Below are 18590 nucleotides of genomic sequence, written 5' to 3'. Positions count from 1 at the left end.
CAGCGCCCCAGCATTGCCCGAGACGATCGCAGTGATTCACCGAATTCGCCCTGTGAGGTTTATGTTGGGGATTATTTTTGTTTGGGGTCCGCGTCCCGTTCGCATCGCCATATCATCACCGATGACGGTTTTGCGATTGACCAACAGCGAGAGAAGAATGCCGCCGCCGTTACCGGGAGTGGCCCCGCCGTTAGAACATCGGCCAGTGTGTTGGTAACACCGTTGGCCGCCGCCATATGCTGATCAAAAGGAATGCAAAACATGCGCCCAACGCTCTCAGAAGGGGCGATACTAAATCGTCCTCCCTTCGCTCCGCCTATCACCACCCATCTGGTGGCCGGGTGTGTGTGGTGTGGCCAAGATGCGTTTTTCCACCGGTCGGCCGGTCGGTGCATCGTTGGCGTTCGTCAAACCGTTGGCCGTCATCAATTTCCATCCATGAGTGGACCGAGACGGCAAGATGGAAACCACTTTCGACAGTAACGCCACGGCACGGCACGGCACGCAGCATCGTTCTGGCCGCCGATGCTGCAAGTGCGTACGGTGGTGTGTGTACGGCTCGTGGTGCAGTAAAAATAGAAAACGCAATTTTGTGTCGCTTTTTCGACGGAACGACCATCGGTGGTGCGCTCTGGGAGCGCCGGGATTGCAGGGACCAACGTTGCGGCACGTGCAACGGCCAGCTGCATCAGTTAGCCAAAAAAGGGCAAACATAGCACGCGGGAATGTGTCCAACGGAAAAGGCTATTTGCAATGTTTTATGAAAATTAACTCAAAACTGTGTAGACAACACTTGTAACCTTCTCATCTAAATGACCAAAATGGCCATGTTCCTCCAAAACGAAAACTTCCAATGGCTTAATACTAAAATAATAAATTTGGATAATCCCCTAGACTATAAGATCCCCGTTTGTCCATGGATGCTTCCTAAAAATAAAGTTTCATAAAGCAGAGAACCTCGAACGAGTAATAAAATAAAACCTATACGAAATATGGCCATACTAAAGTAGTCCCTTCACTGACTGGCTTGAACTGAACGTCATCATCTCGGGGCCGGGAGTGGCACCCTGTCCAATGACTGTCTTCCAATCTCTAGACGGATTAACTTGGGTCAGAACGAATGGCTGGTCTCAGGTTAATGCCTGTTACCTTCACCTCGATGTTGCCGCGGGGGCAATGATTGAGAGCATAGATCATGTTATGAATCCCGTTGAATCACGCAGCGTGTTCTAAACCAAATTAGAATAATTTTGCTAACCTACTCTCCATTAAAATGTTCGACTTTTGGTCTAACTTTTACTGTTCTTCTTGCAGGATATTAAACCAATCAACGGCAGCCCCGTCAAAAACGCCATGGGCTTCAAATCGCATGGTTCACCCGGTGCAAGGAAATCTATTGAAGGCAACGAAATAGAAGTCTTACGTCTTCGAAAGGTACGTACCCTAATGTTTCCGAACGGTATCAGTAAAATAACTATCGATAATGCGTCAACCTTGACACGTATAAGTTTGTTTTTTATAAACCTAATACTTGCTGCCGGCTCGTCTTCAGTTACTGTAGTTGTGAGGGTAGAAATTATGATTTTTGGCATAATCCACTGGGCGAGGCGTTTTATACGTTTATATCTGGTTGCAGTCTGTTTCGCTCAGTATCAAGATCGCGCACCGGCTGCGAAGGTACGAGCCGCATCGCGCCGTTACGTTGATCGCAACAGTGGATTGATTACGAAGTTTTGGCAATTTTTCCACCACTGCGTGTGTGCGTGGAGATCTTCCTCCACACAGCGTGGAAAATGGTGAACAGATTCGCGCGTGGGGCTTGTGTAGGTGTGTTGTTGTTTTGCTCGTTTTGCTCGCGGCGCTGGTGTGCAGCATTATATAGCACAGCAAAAATAGTATCTCTCGCTGGACAACACGGCGAAAAGTGAGGGAGAGTGACAGAGAAAGAGCGGGCGAAGACAGACGGACAGAGTTGGAAAGACGTTGGAAAATGCAGATCAAATTGCGGGTTTACCGATATACGGATACACGGTCGACTAGTGAAGGCGGCGGCGGCGGGCGGCAGAGTGATGAAGCTCCAATTAAGTAATTTTGGAAACGCGAACCGCGGCTCGTCTGCCGAGGATCGCACCTTTTTTCGCCGCCCGTGACGGCGGAAAATGTTCGTTTCACTACCACAATGCACGAGGGAAAATGAACTTCCTTTGCCCGTGTGCCTTGGTATGTAGGGTACCGTTGTCTAAGGCGGTCGACAAACGATTGTTCGCCATCTGCGCCTTGGCACGATCGTTGAAGATGCCATTTTATTTGCACAATTAAAAGCTTAAAAACAGAATGTTACAATGAATTGCATGTAAATCCTTATAGAACTCACAACAAGCCGCTGCGCATTGGCCAAGTCAGTTGATTTACGACCCCAAAGATACGGTATAGAGTTGGTTATTTACGTCAGTTCATAAATAATTCACTACCGCGTTCTTTGGACGCCTCATTTGTTTCGACACTTCCTTACTCTACTGGATCAAAGTTGATCGCGATCGTTTCTGAAGTGGTCAAAATTTGGCGTTTCAACTTTCATGGCATCATCGTCGTCGGCGGACGTATTTTTCTGACCGGGCGCAGTTGTTTTCGACATAACTCAACAATCACGAGGTTGAATGTCAGTATCCATCCGCTTTGGGCTCGGCCGATCACATCGGCACCGATGCGATAAGAAGGATCGCCGGATCGTATGTCACTCAGACGGATCGGATAATTGTTTTGTTGGATCCAAACATTGACAGACTTGGCGTTTTCAGTTGGTTTTTCAAAACTGTCTCACTCATACAATGAATTTTAACATAAATTAAATCCTGCATGCGAATAATTTATTCCGGCGTGCTGTCATTAGATAGTGTTATTTATCATGTGATTAATGAATTTAAGGAAACGCCAAGAGCCAGTGAGGAACGTAAGAAATAATTATTAAATTATTTTTACATAATTATTCCAGATTACCTTCCGTTAGATGTGTGCAGAACCTATTTGTAACTTATTGTTATATTAAGTAGTGATTCTGATTTACTGATCAAACGAATGGATTTACATTGAAGAAGGATTAATTTCTAAAATGTCCACCAAGAATGGGATGATTGGAATTTATATGACAAATCTGGACGCATGAACGTTTGCCAAGAAACGCCCCTTCGAAACGGCATGAGCCGATCCGGAATGGAACTTTGCTGGCAACCTGCCTTGGACGGACTGAAGTTTTCTTTACAAGTCACCACACTTTGTCCAATCGAATGTGGTAAAACTTGGCAGCAAGTTTTATGTGGTGATGCATGTCGTGATCGCTGATTTATCGAGAACTTTGTGTATCTCTGTTCATTCACCTTGTCCTGTTGTGTGCTCTTGTTCTCAATCTCTCCTCAAATTGAAGGTATCGTGCGAACGGATTTATTGAAACGGGGGATTGTATGCTAATTTCAAGGGACCACGGAAATGTCTCCTAGGGTTCCCACGGTCCGGGCCGGACCGCTACCGCTAATAGCGTCTCCCCGTCGTTATCCTAAGCATGGCTCGGTTCGGTTTGCAATGTCCTTGGTTCTAGTCAGTTGGCGTTAGTTTCACGACATGGCCTGTGCTAGTCCGGTACGGTACCATTCTTCATGTCGCGCTCGATTCCCTTTCGAATCGGTGCCATTGCGATGCGAGCATCAGGACGATTAAGTCGTGGCCGCACAAACTGGAAAGCGACTAGACGACACCCGAGGTCGCCGAGTCGAGTCCATCTTTGCCGCGCTACCGTCGCGTGCGGCGCGGTTCAGTCCTGGTGTACGCGAGATGGAGCCATAGTTTTAGACTTGGCTAGATGTGCCAGGCGATTTCGGTGAGATACTAACTGAGGTACACGTTGTAGAGGTATGCAAATAATTGTGCTGTTCATCAAATGCCTTCGGGCATTACATCCCTTCGTGTGGATATTGCGTAAATTCTCTTCGGTTGCGAGAGAAGCGTTGAGAAGAATAAGACATCTCATTTGAGGTTTCGTAATTAAGTGTTGGCGCAAGTTTCGAAACAGGTAGCATGGGGCGGGTGCATTTTATGTACTTCTTTCTTCTAGCGCTTTACGCTTGCCGCCAGAATGGGAGGTCTGTGGATTGGCCCTCAGGTGAAGAGTCTAGCGCAGGAAGGAACGTCCTGTGTTTCGGCGCAGGTTCGAGTAAAGTAAGTTGCCTTAGGGTATCTTGATCGTTGCGGTTCAAGATTCTGATCCGCGTCTGGTCACGGTCGACTGCACAAACGCGCACCGGCAGCAAACGTCGTGAGGTTTGAGACGACGATGGCAAAGCAGCGGTAAGGAGTGCGAAGATCTCAAGTAAACAATACCGCTTCTGGGGTATATTGCCGACGAGTTGGAGACGGAATGTCCATGCTACCTGTCGTCTTGTGATTACGAGCGAAATCGTTATTTATAGTCCGGTTCGCGTGGCGCCTTTTCGCTGGACAGTGTCTTGTAAATGTTTTCCACCCTGTCACCATGCGGCCCAATAAGGAAATTAGGCGGCCGGATGCAGGCCTACGATCTCCCATCCAGGATCTCGGTATCGCGAGGATAAAAATGCCAACAAACGTTTGGCTGTTTGGGTTCTTGGGGTTCGATTTTTGGACCACTTCATACTGTGAGGATGTGTGCGTGCTGTCACCGTCTGTTACCACCCCCGGACGCGCTCCGGTAGGCCACCGCGCGCGCCCGCAGCCCAGGTGAGGGTACACCCTTTCCACGCCCCTCTTGATCGCGCATCGCCCTTCAACGCGGAGTCTCCCACCGACCGGCCGTAATGTTACAAGACAGTGCATGTTCACTGAGGCGCAGCGGTCTGTGACGAATTTGATTTCGAGATAGCTTAGCTAAACAACGCACACCGGCGCGGTGGTGGCGCAGGTGCCTCGGGAGAACTGGGCGAGGGAAGAACACCCCCATGGCACGCGTGTGTGTGTGTGTAAGTCACCTATGCGTCACATTCCATATTGTGCCCATGTGCTCTCTGACAGCTCCGAGCTGCATCGGTTCAGCATTCGTTGCCGTGCCGGTGTGTGTGCGTGCGATTCACTGGGGGAAGGATCACGTTGGATCCAGCGTGTTGTCCGTGGTGGAGGGCGGTGGAGTGTCGAAAACGTAAAGCCCAGCAGTTGATGGTCAACGCCACGCTGCGAATCTGCTCCATATCGGTTGACTGACTCGGGGGGTTAGTGCGGTGATTTCGACAATCGTCACTGCCATCAACGGCGGCAGCACTACCAATGCGAAGCTCCGGCCAGTTTGTGCGGTTGAGTAAATAGCGAGTAATGTTGAGGGGATGGTTCCCCACCGAAGGGCATTAAAACACCTGTGTCCGTGAGGGGTTGCCACGGTGTAGGGTTTCACATTGTGGTACATTTTAAAGCGCACCGTGATTACCAGGAATTCAGTCAACATCGCCATCAGGCATCAGGTTCTTCCATCGATATTTAATTTTCCATTGAACTGCAGGATTTGTAATATTTTTTCTCTTCTTATCATCGTAACGAGCGATCGTTTTACCAACACTTTCGAAGAAGTGAACCGCCATCGTCGGTAGTGCGAAAATAATCGGCCTAATTGTTTCGGTCGAACACACCGTAAAACAGCAAATAGGTTGTTCGTTCCATTACTCTGGCGAAGAAGAGCGGCGTTGAGAGGCCATTAATGGAGGGAACGCGTCGTGCGGGCCGGTTACTTGGTACTGGGTGAAAGGTCACAGCCTCATCTGTGCTCTCGATTTCCAAAACCACTTTGGAGCGGACACTAATTGATGGGCAATGCAATTTTAATGCCACGGGGTATGCGCCCGCCACAGCCCGCCATCGGGACAGCTTTAACCCGTTGCTCTCCGCTTCGCAACATTACTCCGCCATTTGAGCCTGAACGCGGCCAGACGGATCGTTAATCGATCAATCGATCGCGGATAGAGGACCTCGTTTCAAATCCTTGGCACGCGGACGCAGTGTGAAGGATTACGCTTACGGACGATGGCCTCCGGTGCAACCCCGGATGTGGGCTATGGGCGAACTGATGGTGCGGGCCAGTTTTGCGAACGGTGCTCGGGTGCTCGTGAGCCATCATTTCTGGTAACGATCTTTTCCTCTAGCCATCAGGAAGTGATTGTCGTCTCTTTGGGGGGGTTGCCGAGAGCAGTCGGGTGATGGTGGTGGTGGTCGCTTTCAGTGCTCTGAAAATTGATTGTTTAATGATCATTTAGCCCCAGCCGGTTGGCCTGTTTTCGGGCTCCGTCCTTTCCGCCTTTTCCGAAGCGACGATCCAAACGTCTTTTTCCTTCCTGCGCCCCGGCCCGGCCGTTGAATGCGTATACGGAAGCGGGCCCGCTGCGCCCGGGGTGGGTTTGTGGAACAGATTTATGTGTTATGATGTTGATGGTACGTTGTTGGTTGGTTTCGAGAAAGTTCAATATGTTTGCCATTTCTTTGGGGTTTAGGGCTCGGACGAGAGAGGTTCATCTTCTCATCTTCATCGTGGCAGAGCGCGGGATGGGTCACGAGAGCTAGAAAGTGGAAAATACCACGGCACTTACAGGAGGGTGGTGGTGCGTACAGCTGGCCCCGAGAGGGAATTTCGGGAGCACAGCACTGGCGCAACAAAGGCAGCATCGAAGGGAAAGGAGGAAAATGGAAACCCAAATCGGGCCAATCGATGCTGACCTCACACACCGCGGGTCTACCGGCTTCCACCACGTGTATCGGTTGGTCGCCGCTCCAGATAGCCTTTCATTAGCCATCGTTAAACCTAATCTCAATCTCAATTTCCTCTCTTCTGCGTCGCGGGGGCCTTTTTCGCGCCGGGCCTTTTGCCGGGTGTTTTAGTTCGGAACTTCGCGCAGGTTGTTATATGGGTCGCCTAATAAGGCTTGGTCAGTTTTTTATAAGTACCATTTTCATCAAACTACTTTGCGAAGCCCTGAAGGCGCCCCGACATGACGTCATAACGCTCGCTGAGGGATGGAAGCTGTCCACTCTCTTCTTCGCTGGTTGATTGGAAAAATGGCACGAGATTATCGAAAAAAGGTACCATTTTTGGAAACATTTGCTGAGTTAACGGGTTCGCAGGAAGAGATGCAAAACTGCGTTACGGAAGACAACGGTAATTATCGGGGAAGTTTCTTCATGCAACGAATGAGCGGATCAATTTTGCGTAAGGTTCTTGTGTCTCGCGGCGTCCCCCTCGGCACTTGGGTGGAGGAACAATTTCCATCGGCAGTGAATGTCTACTGTCTACGGCCGTTTGTTGTTTGTCGCCGTCGCCAGTGCCGTTGTCGTCGTTGTCGTCTGCATTGCGCAGTTCATTATAAATTCCGTACATGAACTTCCGGTTCTCGTTTTCGGTTGCAATGATTGTGCCCAGGTCTGCGGTTTAAAGCCGCTTACTTCAGCACTCCGGACCGGTTCTTTAACAGCCGTACCGTAGACGACGACGACGACGCCGACAGGCGAGAGCAAAACCGTTCTGTGCAAAAGAGGGACACCCAACGAGCCGCCAGACGGCATAACTTTCGGTCTTTTGCAGCCAGAATATCCTTTTGGGCCAGCTTTCGGTATTCCGGTGTGTCCGGATTTTGGGGTGTGGAGAAAAGTTTCAGTCGGGGACGTATCTCCGGGGGAGACCTCGTTTAGAGATGCAACCTGACGCGGAATTAGTTTGCGTAAGGCAATCAAATGGCACACGAACGTGACTTCTAACTAGTTCCGGTGCTGAACCGTTTTTAAAAAAGAACAGAAAGGAACCACAATGTGGGATCTATATTTTTGGGGGATCTCTACGATTAGAAGCAGTGCTGTTGAGCACCCCTTTTTCGTGTGGGACCAAAACTTCTGTGAATGAACTTGCTGACGTTTTGAATAGAGTATTAGGATAGTTGCACCGATTTCTGGAACATGAAATTGTCGTTATTCCACCACGCTTGGTGTGGGTAGGCCGCCTCCGGTGGGATGCGGAAGGTGATCGCGTGTTTAAATTACTCGCTGTTGGCCAATGGGCCGATCGCGCCGATAAAATGTGTCTAGCCCCACTAGCTTGTCCACGCGGAGTGCCGGACTGGAGCGTGTGTTTACCTTATAGGATGCGCGTTTTGTTGGCTTACAAACCTGGCACTGGAAACGACATAAAATGGAAATGTTTCGAAGATAAACCTGTGTGTTTGTCGAGCGCCGGATGATTCATGCCATCCGTGCCATCCGCAGCCGGGAAAAAGTCCGCCTGTGGGCGCTGTCCTGAATCGGTGCATAGTGTCGCTACCCATGTACGACTTGGTTTGCTGGCAGCTGGGCTTTGGTGTCAGTGCAAGAGAGCAAGGAACTGGCGGAGAAAAAAAAGAAATACAGTCGTTTCCATTTCCGCTTCAACCAATTTTCTCTCTATGGAGACCAGACCAGTCACCAGACTAACTAGTCTTGCGGAGTTGCGTGTTGCGTGAGCGCTGAAAGTGGTGCAAGTTCCGCCACTATACCCGATACTCGATTGGAAGGAACGGATCTTGAGGTGCGTTGAGTATTTGCAGTGAAAATGCTTTAACTTTATGAATGAATTTTTGAACTATTTTTCTATAGCATTAATGTTAAACATCTAAAACCTTCCGAGAGAAGGTTTAGAGAAGATGAATTGGCACCCTAAGCGTATAAACAACGATAACGTAACTTGTTACATGTCTGCCACCTATGGAAGCCAATTCGTCGTGCACCGTAGTGGACAGTGCTAGCTCTGCCCCACGCGTTCAAGCGCACGCGCTAATCCGCGCGGCGCGCTTACGTCGCTCACCGGGATGACTGGCATCGCGCGCCGATCGGCCCTTCTCTGGGGTGGCCAGAGACCGGTTTCGTTCTTGGAAAGCGAAAGGAACCGATTTGCGATCGCGCGTATGGTGTGGGGACAGGAAAAAGATCCGCCGTTGCTTCTGCGTTGCTTGAGGCGTGTGCGCGCGGTGGTGGTGGCGTAAGCCGTAGCCGTTTAGGAAGAGGATGCACGATCAATGCGACTTTCGCCATTGCGCGCGCGCTTCGAAGTCGGACACTAACGGGGGAGTTGGGCAGCATGACAGAAGAAGAATGTGGATCGCTTCTTCTGGGAATAGACGGACGGTGGACTGTTGTGTGGCGTGCGTAGTCCCATACTGGGTGTTGGTCTTCCCGTTTATGGACGATGGACGACATAAAAAGGTGACTCTATTTTTAGCTTATCTTAACGAGTCGACCCGATTCTCGAAGCGGAAAACAGTGGATGACCGTGCGCCCTTCCTGAGATATTATACTGCGTCCAGTGTGGCCAGTAGAAAAATAACTAGAACGATTGGCCCATAGAACCCTATCACGGAGCAATCATGCTTCTCTTCAAGCAATGAATGCAGCAAACATTGCGATGGCTGCTTGCCGGATCCTTCTTCCGGTTAGGAAACCAGCTTTTGGCATAAGGGATTCCGTGTCTCTAAGAGCTTCTTGAAGAGGCTGGTGTCGAAATCTTTCGAATCGCGTCCAGCTATTTTTTCCATCTACGCCACACAAACCGCGTAGACTAAGGTTCCTAGTTGAGTGGACTTCGCTTGCAGACTTCAGGAATATCGAATGAGCGTAAAACAGATTATGTTTAATCAATGCTTTTCAGCTTAGCCAGACATAGGGGGATGGCGAACCGCCGTAGACGGGATGGCGTAAACCGTGAAATAGTTTAGAGCAACGTGAAAGCCGGCAGCAGAGTTCGGTTGATAGATTTATGATCCTCATTCTGCCATGCAGCCACATGCTGCCTCTTCTTCAATGCGCCACATTTTCTTGTACACATTTCATCAGAAGCTTTTATAGGGGAACGTCGGAATCGAAAATCGATAACGACCGGATATGGCTTTTTTCGCAAAATAGAAATGAGGTATAAACATCGTTAGACTGTCGGTTGATAGAATTTTCTTGTGCTTCGTTTCGTCAGCAAATCGGCTTTCTACCGAATTTCGCTTAGCCCAAAAGGGTGGAGCATAGTTTGTGAGACGATAGAAAAACATTCATTTCGAAAGAAAACGTCAAGAGAATCCTTGAACAATGTTGGAGCCGGCCAACGCTTGGCAACATGAAGTCGACAGGAGGAGATAATTCATATTATGACCTATGCCAGTCACATCGCTTACGAATTTACCGAGGTTCCGCTGGACTAACTTTTTAATCAGATAATAACCATGTTGTGAAATTGTCGGTGCTTCTATTGTTCCGTTCGTTCTTACCGGCCCCCTTTCTCCGATTTCGTTTCATTTTCCCGGGATTCCGGGAAATTCCAGACGCGCTATCGGCGAAGATGCTGAAAAGGACCTGTCTTTTCCCTGCCGTGGGATGGTGTTGTGGTGTCTATTCCGCGTACACTCCGTAGTCGGAAAACTTTTTCTCCTTCCCGGCCAACCTCCAGCCCGTCCTGTGAATGACGTTGTTCTTTCCGGCAACAGCAGCATGTTCGTCTCTGACCTGTCTAGCCGGTGTCTGGCACAACAATGTCTCCGCACTGTATGTGTGTGTGGTCTTCACGGTGTCGGAAGTCACACCCGCCGGACTTGGAGAGGAGGGACGGCGGAATGCTGCTTCTTTAATGGAGTAGAATGAGCTGCTCATTGCGCTGCAACCCATCAACCTGTCAGCCAACGGTTCGTGTCTTTTATCGACTACGACTCTCGGAGAGGACGCAACGTTCAATTCGCGGCCTCTCTCTCTCGAATATCGTATTCGAACTCGTATGTGCTGATTACCATTCTGCCAACTAGCGATTAGTGGATAATGATTCTTTGTTTCGTTCGATCGTGTGCTTTTTCCACCCTACGCCAATCGAGTTGACGCACATAGTACAAATTTTGTGCTAATGTTTCATCACAAAAATCCCATAAATCTTGCCCACTAACGGCACGGAAACTCTCTCCCCTCGCAGGGCGGTGCTCTGGAAGATCTCGTAGGAAAATACCGTACCTCGAATGGGTCGGGGCGCACACTGCACCGCAGCACCGCAAGACATCGAGAGCAGCAGCATTGGCCAACGCGCGTCTTCGGTCTAACAGTTGGCCCCAAGGGGTTGTAAAGAATTTAAATGAGATGCGGCGCCATTATTGTCACTGCGCCAAGTTAAATCGGTTCCGCGGGGTGACGGTCCCAGGCGCAAGCAGCCGTGGCTTGAAATGCATCGCCTGAAATCTATGTGACAGAACCGTCCTCGCAGACACGCGAGCGGCGAGTTCGGAGCGGGTGTCCCAGAGGCGGAGGGATGGTGTTTAGTGTTTCTGATTACCGAGAGGAAAACATTCGAAGGAATCAGACGGCACGTTCTTTCCTCCTACGCGCGCGCTTGGAGGCTGCGGTTGGCCGAGTTGTTGATGCTCACGATGGTGGTGCTGATGATGATGGTGATGGGCACGAGAATGGTAGAATTATTTGATCTGATTATTCGCCGTCTTAGTGTCGCCAGGGTTTGGCACGAAAATTCCTTACGCGCGGTGTGTGTGTGCGGGTCGCGCTGTGGGTTTGTGGAAAATGCAGTTCCTCCCGGCTTAGATGGGTTCAGAAAAGCGAGAGGAGGAAGTGCGTCAGATCAGACCGCGAGAAATGTGATACACAACTTGTTTGTGGCCGCATGGGAGATGTTGGTTCACGGAAGAATATTTGGTCGGTTGAAGGGAGGAATCGGTCGGCATTTAAAGCTGATCAGTTTACGTAACATGAGCCGTTTTTATAATCTAAATAATGTATCACTTACAAGAACCTCTTCTATTTATACGGTTTTTTCTAAAACTATCATATTTAAATGTTTCATCAGAATGTTGGCTTTGACATTTCATTTCCGCTAATAACTGAAATCAAAATCACATTCCATTATGTAATATTTACGAGGCACGCGGACAACTATTCGAGATTCCATTCCAGGCTTTCTCTCGTTTGAATAATCGAATGACACTGGAAGATTTAATCGTGCCATTCCGCGGACATGCTTAGCAGCATTAAAGCACCCCTTTCGATCATTTAATCACACAACGGCATTACACGGTGCCCTTTGGCACAGTGGCGGTGGTCCAAGGAAACCGAAGCTACTAGGTGTGTGCGTTGAGAAACGAACTTTTTTAACACACAAAAAAATGTTTATAAATTTTTTATGCAAATTTGTATTTTATTCGAAGGTCAAATTGACCATTAACGTTTCCATCAGGTTTTAGGAGCTTGTGAAACACCACACCTTTCTGTCCCATCAAAAAGTCCGTTTTTTGGAGTCCTTCGACGCTTTTTTTGTAAAGTCAAAATCGCCATTTTGGAATTTTTTAAACCACTTAAAGTACTGCGATCTTCCAAATACAAGTCTCGACAAGCATTTGGTGCGATTCCGAAGTAGTTTTCTTCAACAGGGGCAGAAAAATAATAATCCCCGCAAAACTTCATTTTCAGGCACAAAAGTTGACATACTTTAACCCTTTAAATGATGGGTTGCACACCAAAATAATATATTTTTCGACCTGAACTCATTTACCTGATATCAAAACAAGGTAATGATGAATGAACCGCTAAACTGGGAAGTCCCAATCGGCAGGTACAGCCATCTTTTTAAAAGTTCGTTTCTCAACGCACACACCTAGTATTTGCGGTTTGAGATTCATAGAAGCCAGCTGCCTGCGGTGCGCCGCCGTGTGGAGACTGAAAAACTATCCAGAAACCAGAAATTGTCACTTCCGACATATGAATGCGCCGCCGCACACAGCAACCGTAGCCTGGCCACCGAATCAGTGGTGGTGGTTGTCACTTTCCGCGCTGGCGCCAAGATGCGCCTTGGTGCGAGTTGAGAATTGCGCGTGCAGGAGTCACTTAAGAGGGTTTTTTTATTTTGGGGAAACAATTTTTATCGAAACATGGTAATTTTTATAAACGTAACGTTTTGGAAGACAGATATGTGTAATTTTCTATGATTTCACATCTTTTATACGATAATTGTACAACGATTTTTCGTATTTCGTCTAAGGAAGTTGCGGTAAATGGTTCCTATAAATAAATCCCTGAACAAACACCAGTCTTTGAAGATAAGTGACACGACGATCAGCACCACCCGCTGGCCGTCTGACTTGTTGCCTTTCGATACGGTGTCAGAGCTATGCGAAAGTCGCGATCGTGCCGCTGCCGGGTCGTGTTAGAGTCATGTAACCAAACGATCACCAATGACTGCAATCGGGCTGCTCAGAAAAGTTGTTTTGTTGTAGTAAAATTAGCCTGGGTGTCGCGATGGCCAAGAGTTTTATTTTGGTTTGGTTTTGACTGGATCCGATTGCTAGTTCTATGTCGAGATAGTTGAAGTTGCCAGCAGGTCAAATACTTGAGCATTTAAACGAACGGGTGCTAGAAAAAGTGTTGCAAGAGAAAACTAACAACGCTTTCAGCCGCATATAATCGCCTTTTTCGGTCAACTTCATCTGGGAGATGGCCAAACAGCTCGATCGAGTATGTTGTGGCCGACGAAACGAATCACGAATTCGATACCCATTGTCGTCGATGGTGTTGAAGTTCGAAGGGTTACGTTCGCCAGATTTTCCGCGTCACATCTGTTTTTGGATAATCGACAGGCGGGAAAACCAAAAAACCTCCCTTGCGCCGCAGAGATGCAGAGAGAAGGCGCAGCGCGTATCGATTTCCTACAGATGGCCTGTAGGTAACGAAACAATAGAACACATCGCCACCGAGGAGAAAGGTACGGTGGTACGGTGAGAAAAAGAGGAAAAGGGATTACGGCATCGGTCAACCGATCAATGGTGGTGGCGCGCACTCTAGAGGCCCGGTTGTTCCGGTGGTAGCTAGACGATTACGACAACATCAACAATACAGCCAGCGACACAGCCCATATTATTATGGGGCGACGAAGAGCGACTCTCTCTGCGCCTGGGAAGCTTAGCGCCGCCATCGACGGGTGGCGCGTCTTCGCTTCGAGCGTAAAAACTTTTCCTATTAACGCTCGCAAGCCGGCGGCCCGGAGCGGTCGAGTCCGCGGTAGCTAATCTCTTGACCTCTGGCGACATTAGCTGCCGGCGGGCGACTAACGACTGCAGGAGAGACACGGCACGGAGACTGTGGTGTGTTGAAAAATACCCGAACGTGTTTTTACTGTCCTTCTGCTGCGCCCCGAAGCTTGTCCCTCGGCTTTACAGCACTCGCACTGCAATCTATGGCTAGGAAGCTCCCTTAACAAGCGAGCTGCAACGGCGGTAACATATCCACCCGGAGGTTGGGTTTAATTGAATTTTGATTAATCGCCTGATGGCGAAGATTTATGTACAGCACGAGAATGTTGGTGCGGCTCATTGTGGCACGAATGTTGCGCCAACTGGTGCTCCTGGGCTTTGGCCGGCTTCTTTGGTGGTTTTTCGCAAGCGTTTTGTCGAACAGTGAGGTCGAGTCCGATGTCAGGCGACCGATGTCCCGACATAACATGGCCAGGGGGGTCTGTAGGTTGTCACCACTGTTTTCGAAACATTTATTTTACGATACCTTCGAACAGTTACTTAACAAGCTTACAGTTTCTGTGAACTTGCTAAGCATTGTTTAGAGCTTATTGAAAATGTTAGGATTGTTTGATAACCTTGTCTCATACGAAACGTGTGAGAGCGAAAAATTAAATATCACTTTTCACGTGTGATAAAAAATAGTAAACGTAATCGTGGTAAATGGACCTATTTTCGTGTAGCCCTCATATGATGCAACTGAGTTGCACCGCTGCGTGAGTAGGAGGAACCCTTTTTCGATGGGTCGTTTATGATGGGCCGGTGCCGGGCACACCCCCTAGAAAAGGGCTTAAAAGTCAGCTATTTTAATCGACCATTGTTTCACGCTCTGCTGGACAACAGTTCCGGGCAACATCCGGAAGTGAAGGAAAACGTGGGGGACGTCGGCGTGGAAACGCATAATTGATCAAGCCATTTATGATTTTTTTCAAAATTCAAAATAGCATTTTCTACATTCTGCGACCATCGTCGATGTGTGCGAGTTACATGAGAACGTATTCGATGTGTTTTGATCGATAAATCGAAAAGAGATTAGACAGCCTCTCAATTATCGTTTTTTATCAGATAAATTTAATGTAAATATAATTGTAAATTGATTGCAGTAGGTTTGTTCGGTTTATCGATTTAAGAGCCTCTTTCCCGACAGACTGTGGGGCTCAAAACTAACCCCTGTAGTGGTTACAACTCCTCCACAACTGAAGCCCTCGATTGGTTGTTACCAACATTGTTGAGGTGTGGTCTCGACGTTTTTTGATGCCGAATCCTTCGAAAGGGAATTTGGTTTGATACTTGGCCGTGCGGTGGTGGTTTCGTTTCACTTTTGTTTTTCTGAAATTAATATTCCACCAAAGTGCCCAGCAAAGCTCTCCGGGACGCAGGTTGTCTACGGCGGCCATTTGAAAGGGAACAACCGTTGCCACACGACAGAGACTGGCGCGGCACGGAGCAGCAGAATGGCTTAAAATACCTGATATGCATAAAACATAGCATGTTGGTCTACCTCGTGGCCGTCCCGGTTTTTATGGTTTATTGCTTAGAATACCTGTTGTATGGTTAGCGCTGCAACGACCGACGGCCGTGTCTGGAAGTCCGATGGTTTGTGGTGTCGACCGAATGAAGAAATGAAACGTTTTGCTCGCGACGAGACGACAACTCGTGTCGTAAATAGAACACATTAATTTGGAGAAATTTGTCACGATGCTGGTTTATGTTATGCTTTGTTTTATTGTTGAAACTTCATTTTTATTAATAAGCTTTTTTATATCCCCTGATAAAATATGTAATTATTTGTAGTGTAATTTATACAATAGAGCTTCACTTTTACTAGGGCGAACACGATGCAGGATGATAGCAAAACATGTTGATGTGATGTCGAAAGTGATGATTAAAAGTAACTCATTGCCCCCCGTTGCAATCTACTTTCTTGCGAAAATGCGACATCACGCTCGTCGACCTCTGGTCTCTGTTGTATACCGAACCGAATGATGTAATGCAAATGAGGTCCGCAGTCGATTTTTTCCGCTTCAATTCCATAAAAGGTGCATAATCAAACGTTTGGCAACAAAAAGAGCCGTACCGTCAAGGCCGTAAAGGCCTTAGATGACATATAGTGCCATAAAAGTGCACAAATAAGGGGCGATCCCCGTCGGTGGGGGCCTTAGATCGCGGTATTGGAGACAGAAGTTCCCGGGTTTGAGGTCAACTCGTGTTACAAGTTTTCAATTCCTCCTTTGCGGCACAAGCCAGTGGTTAATGGACAGCAATAGCGTAGTGATCGCATGATGTGTAAAGATTCAAACGCAGAGCGATAAACTGGTACACTCGCTTCTCTTAGCATCTTGATGTGCTCAATGAGAAAAGCGAAAGCTTTCGACGTGGTGGGGCCTGAGAAAATGGGAATGAATATTGCTTTCCAGTCAACAACACTAGGCAAACGTCTACACGAAAATTACAAACTGTGATGAGAGTGCCAAAAACGAAAGAATAGCCATTTTTGCCGCTCCGGGCTAACTAAGAAAGCGACCACACCACTCGAGCCGAGCATAAATCACGGCGCACGCTAAAAGCCACCGGCAAATGGATGCATGGGAACCGGCCGACGAAAGTAACTGCATCTTCAACAGGAGTTAAAAAATCGACCGGGGAACGATGGCCGATGAGCAGAGAGGGCACAGCCGTCGTAGATGAGAACATCGCTTCCATCCGGCGTTGAGTCGACTGCATAAACATAAATTTGGAAGTGATTTTAGGTTGAGCGCCGCGCCCTGGTCGAAGCGCGTGGTGCTGGTTATGTGTGTAAGACAATTTCCGGTTGATCTCTGTCAGCGAAAGGTTTCCCCGCGACGGAAGCAGGTCAATGGGTAAATCAAATCGGGGTCGTTCGAATTTTGGGGCCGTTTGCAATATTATGAGTAGCGACGATCGATGACGAAGCCAAAGCAGTGCACTAAGAGGGGTTCTGGCGTAATTGGTGGTTCAAAAGGTGTTCTCACTTTTAGCCATTCCATTGCTCCATTTTTCTATAACACTTCACAACTCTTTATCCTTAAGTAGAACCCTTTCTGCACTTCGCCAAAAGCGATGCTTAATGCCTACAAACGATGAACTGAAAATAGCTTAATTCGTGTGCTATCGCCATCTACTATTTCCAAGAGGGACCCCCTCGGCACATTCGTTGGATTTAGAGTTAAAGGGCTTTTGGGGCGAAAAACTGCAGCGCTTCGATTATGATTCGTTACGGAAGTGCTCTCGGGAAGGTCAAGTGCAGAGTTCCTCCCTGCTTTTTTTGCTCACCGGCGACTGCAGTATTGCGCAGCACGTCATCGGCCACGTGGATTGGACCGATGTTGCTGGCCTAGTTTTACGGTGCCATTTCACATCATATGCAGGCCGCAGGTTTTAGCAGCCGGGCGAGGTATTGATTTTTGTTTCCAACAAATGAAACCTTTCCGCTGCTGCTGCTGGTGGACAGTCCTTGGTGGTTCGCTGGGAATGAGGTTAAAACTTCCAATATGAAGTTCGTATTTTTTCAGTATTCTCTCGTGCCATTGGGTAACCTAGAAAAAACCATCAAGCCATCAGTACATTAAGCCTGTAGAAAATGGGTAACCTATTTGAGGTGGCGGTTTCAATGCTCCGTGCAATCGTGGCCAACAGTTCGGTGCAATTTTCTTCCTTCGGCCATCGCTGCTGATTTACTTTTAATGAGCATATTTGCCATAAAATGTGCGAGCCTTTCATTGAAGGTCATCGGCCATTTTGAACTATAATTTGAAAAGTTAAAACGTTTTGTGGTTTTTATGATGTATTTAATAATAAACAAATTTAAATTTTCTTTATTGAATCCGTTTTCATTGTAAGTTTCGCTAATTATTCTATCTTTTTGTTTCCGTTCCAGGTAAGCGTCATTTCAAGGCATCTAAACTCGTTTCGTGCAAGATAAACCTTTTTCTGTTGCCTGAAACCCTATCTGGTCAATTTCCGGTCATGAAATGTGAGTATTTGCTGGGTTTCGCCATTATTATTCGTCCTTTTGCCATTAATGCTGGGGCCTTCTGCCAATGTGTTATGTGCATGAATAAAGAAGCAAGGGTTGAGAACATGTTTGGCTTTGCATACGTTCCGTTGTTGTTGATGGGTGACCTTTCCGAATGAATATGTGAAGCGGCAGAGTAAGCTGGTGCCAACGATAGTTTTTTATTCGTTTTTCTGTGTGTCGACTGTTGCTCACTTCCCTCCGTAAAACGTATTTTATCTGTGCGCACTGCACCGTACGGTGGGCTGTGACTTCCGGTCCATTTTGTGATTTGATGTTGCCGGAGAGACCATCCGAGAGTCGAAGCTACTGTGCTTTCATGTCTCGTTGCATTTTTATGTTCACGGCACTACTGGGCACGCAGTGTGCATCAAAGGCCCGAAATTGAAGCGCTGTTGATGAGCGTTCGGTTTGATATTTGTAACCAAGCCGCGGCTGGACGGCTACTGTCACTGATAAGTGACGCCAGCGAGCGGCGCAAGAGGGCGCTGCTG

At 48.0% G+C, this 18590-nt stretch overlaps 1 protein-coding gene across 1 annotated transcript in view; it reads left to right on the top strand.

Annotated features, from left to right (window-relative positions):
- LOC128268023 (uncharacterized) overlaps positions 1-18590 on the top strand; it is a 96155-nt gene that overhangs the window by 771 nt on the left and 76794 nt on the right. Inside the window, exon 2 of the mRNA XM_053005015.1 lies at positions 1315-1434. Coding sequence (XP_052860975.1) covers positions 1315-1434 — 120 coding nt within the window. The remainder of the gene's footprint in view (positions 1-1314; positions 1435-18590) is intronic.

This window comes from Anopheles cruzii, chromosome 2 (genome assembly GCF_943734635.1).
Source record: "Anopheles cruzii chromosome 2, idAnoCruzAS_RS32_06, whole genome shotgun sequence".
Taxonomy (NCBI): domain Eukaryota; kingdom Metazoa; phylum Arthropoda; class Insecta; order Diptera; family Culicidae; genus Anopheles; species Anopheles cruzii.
The sequence above is the reverse complement of the archived record's forward strand: the minus strand, read 5'-3'. Positions and strand labels throughout refer to the sequence as shown.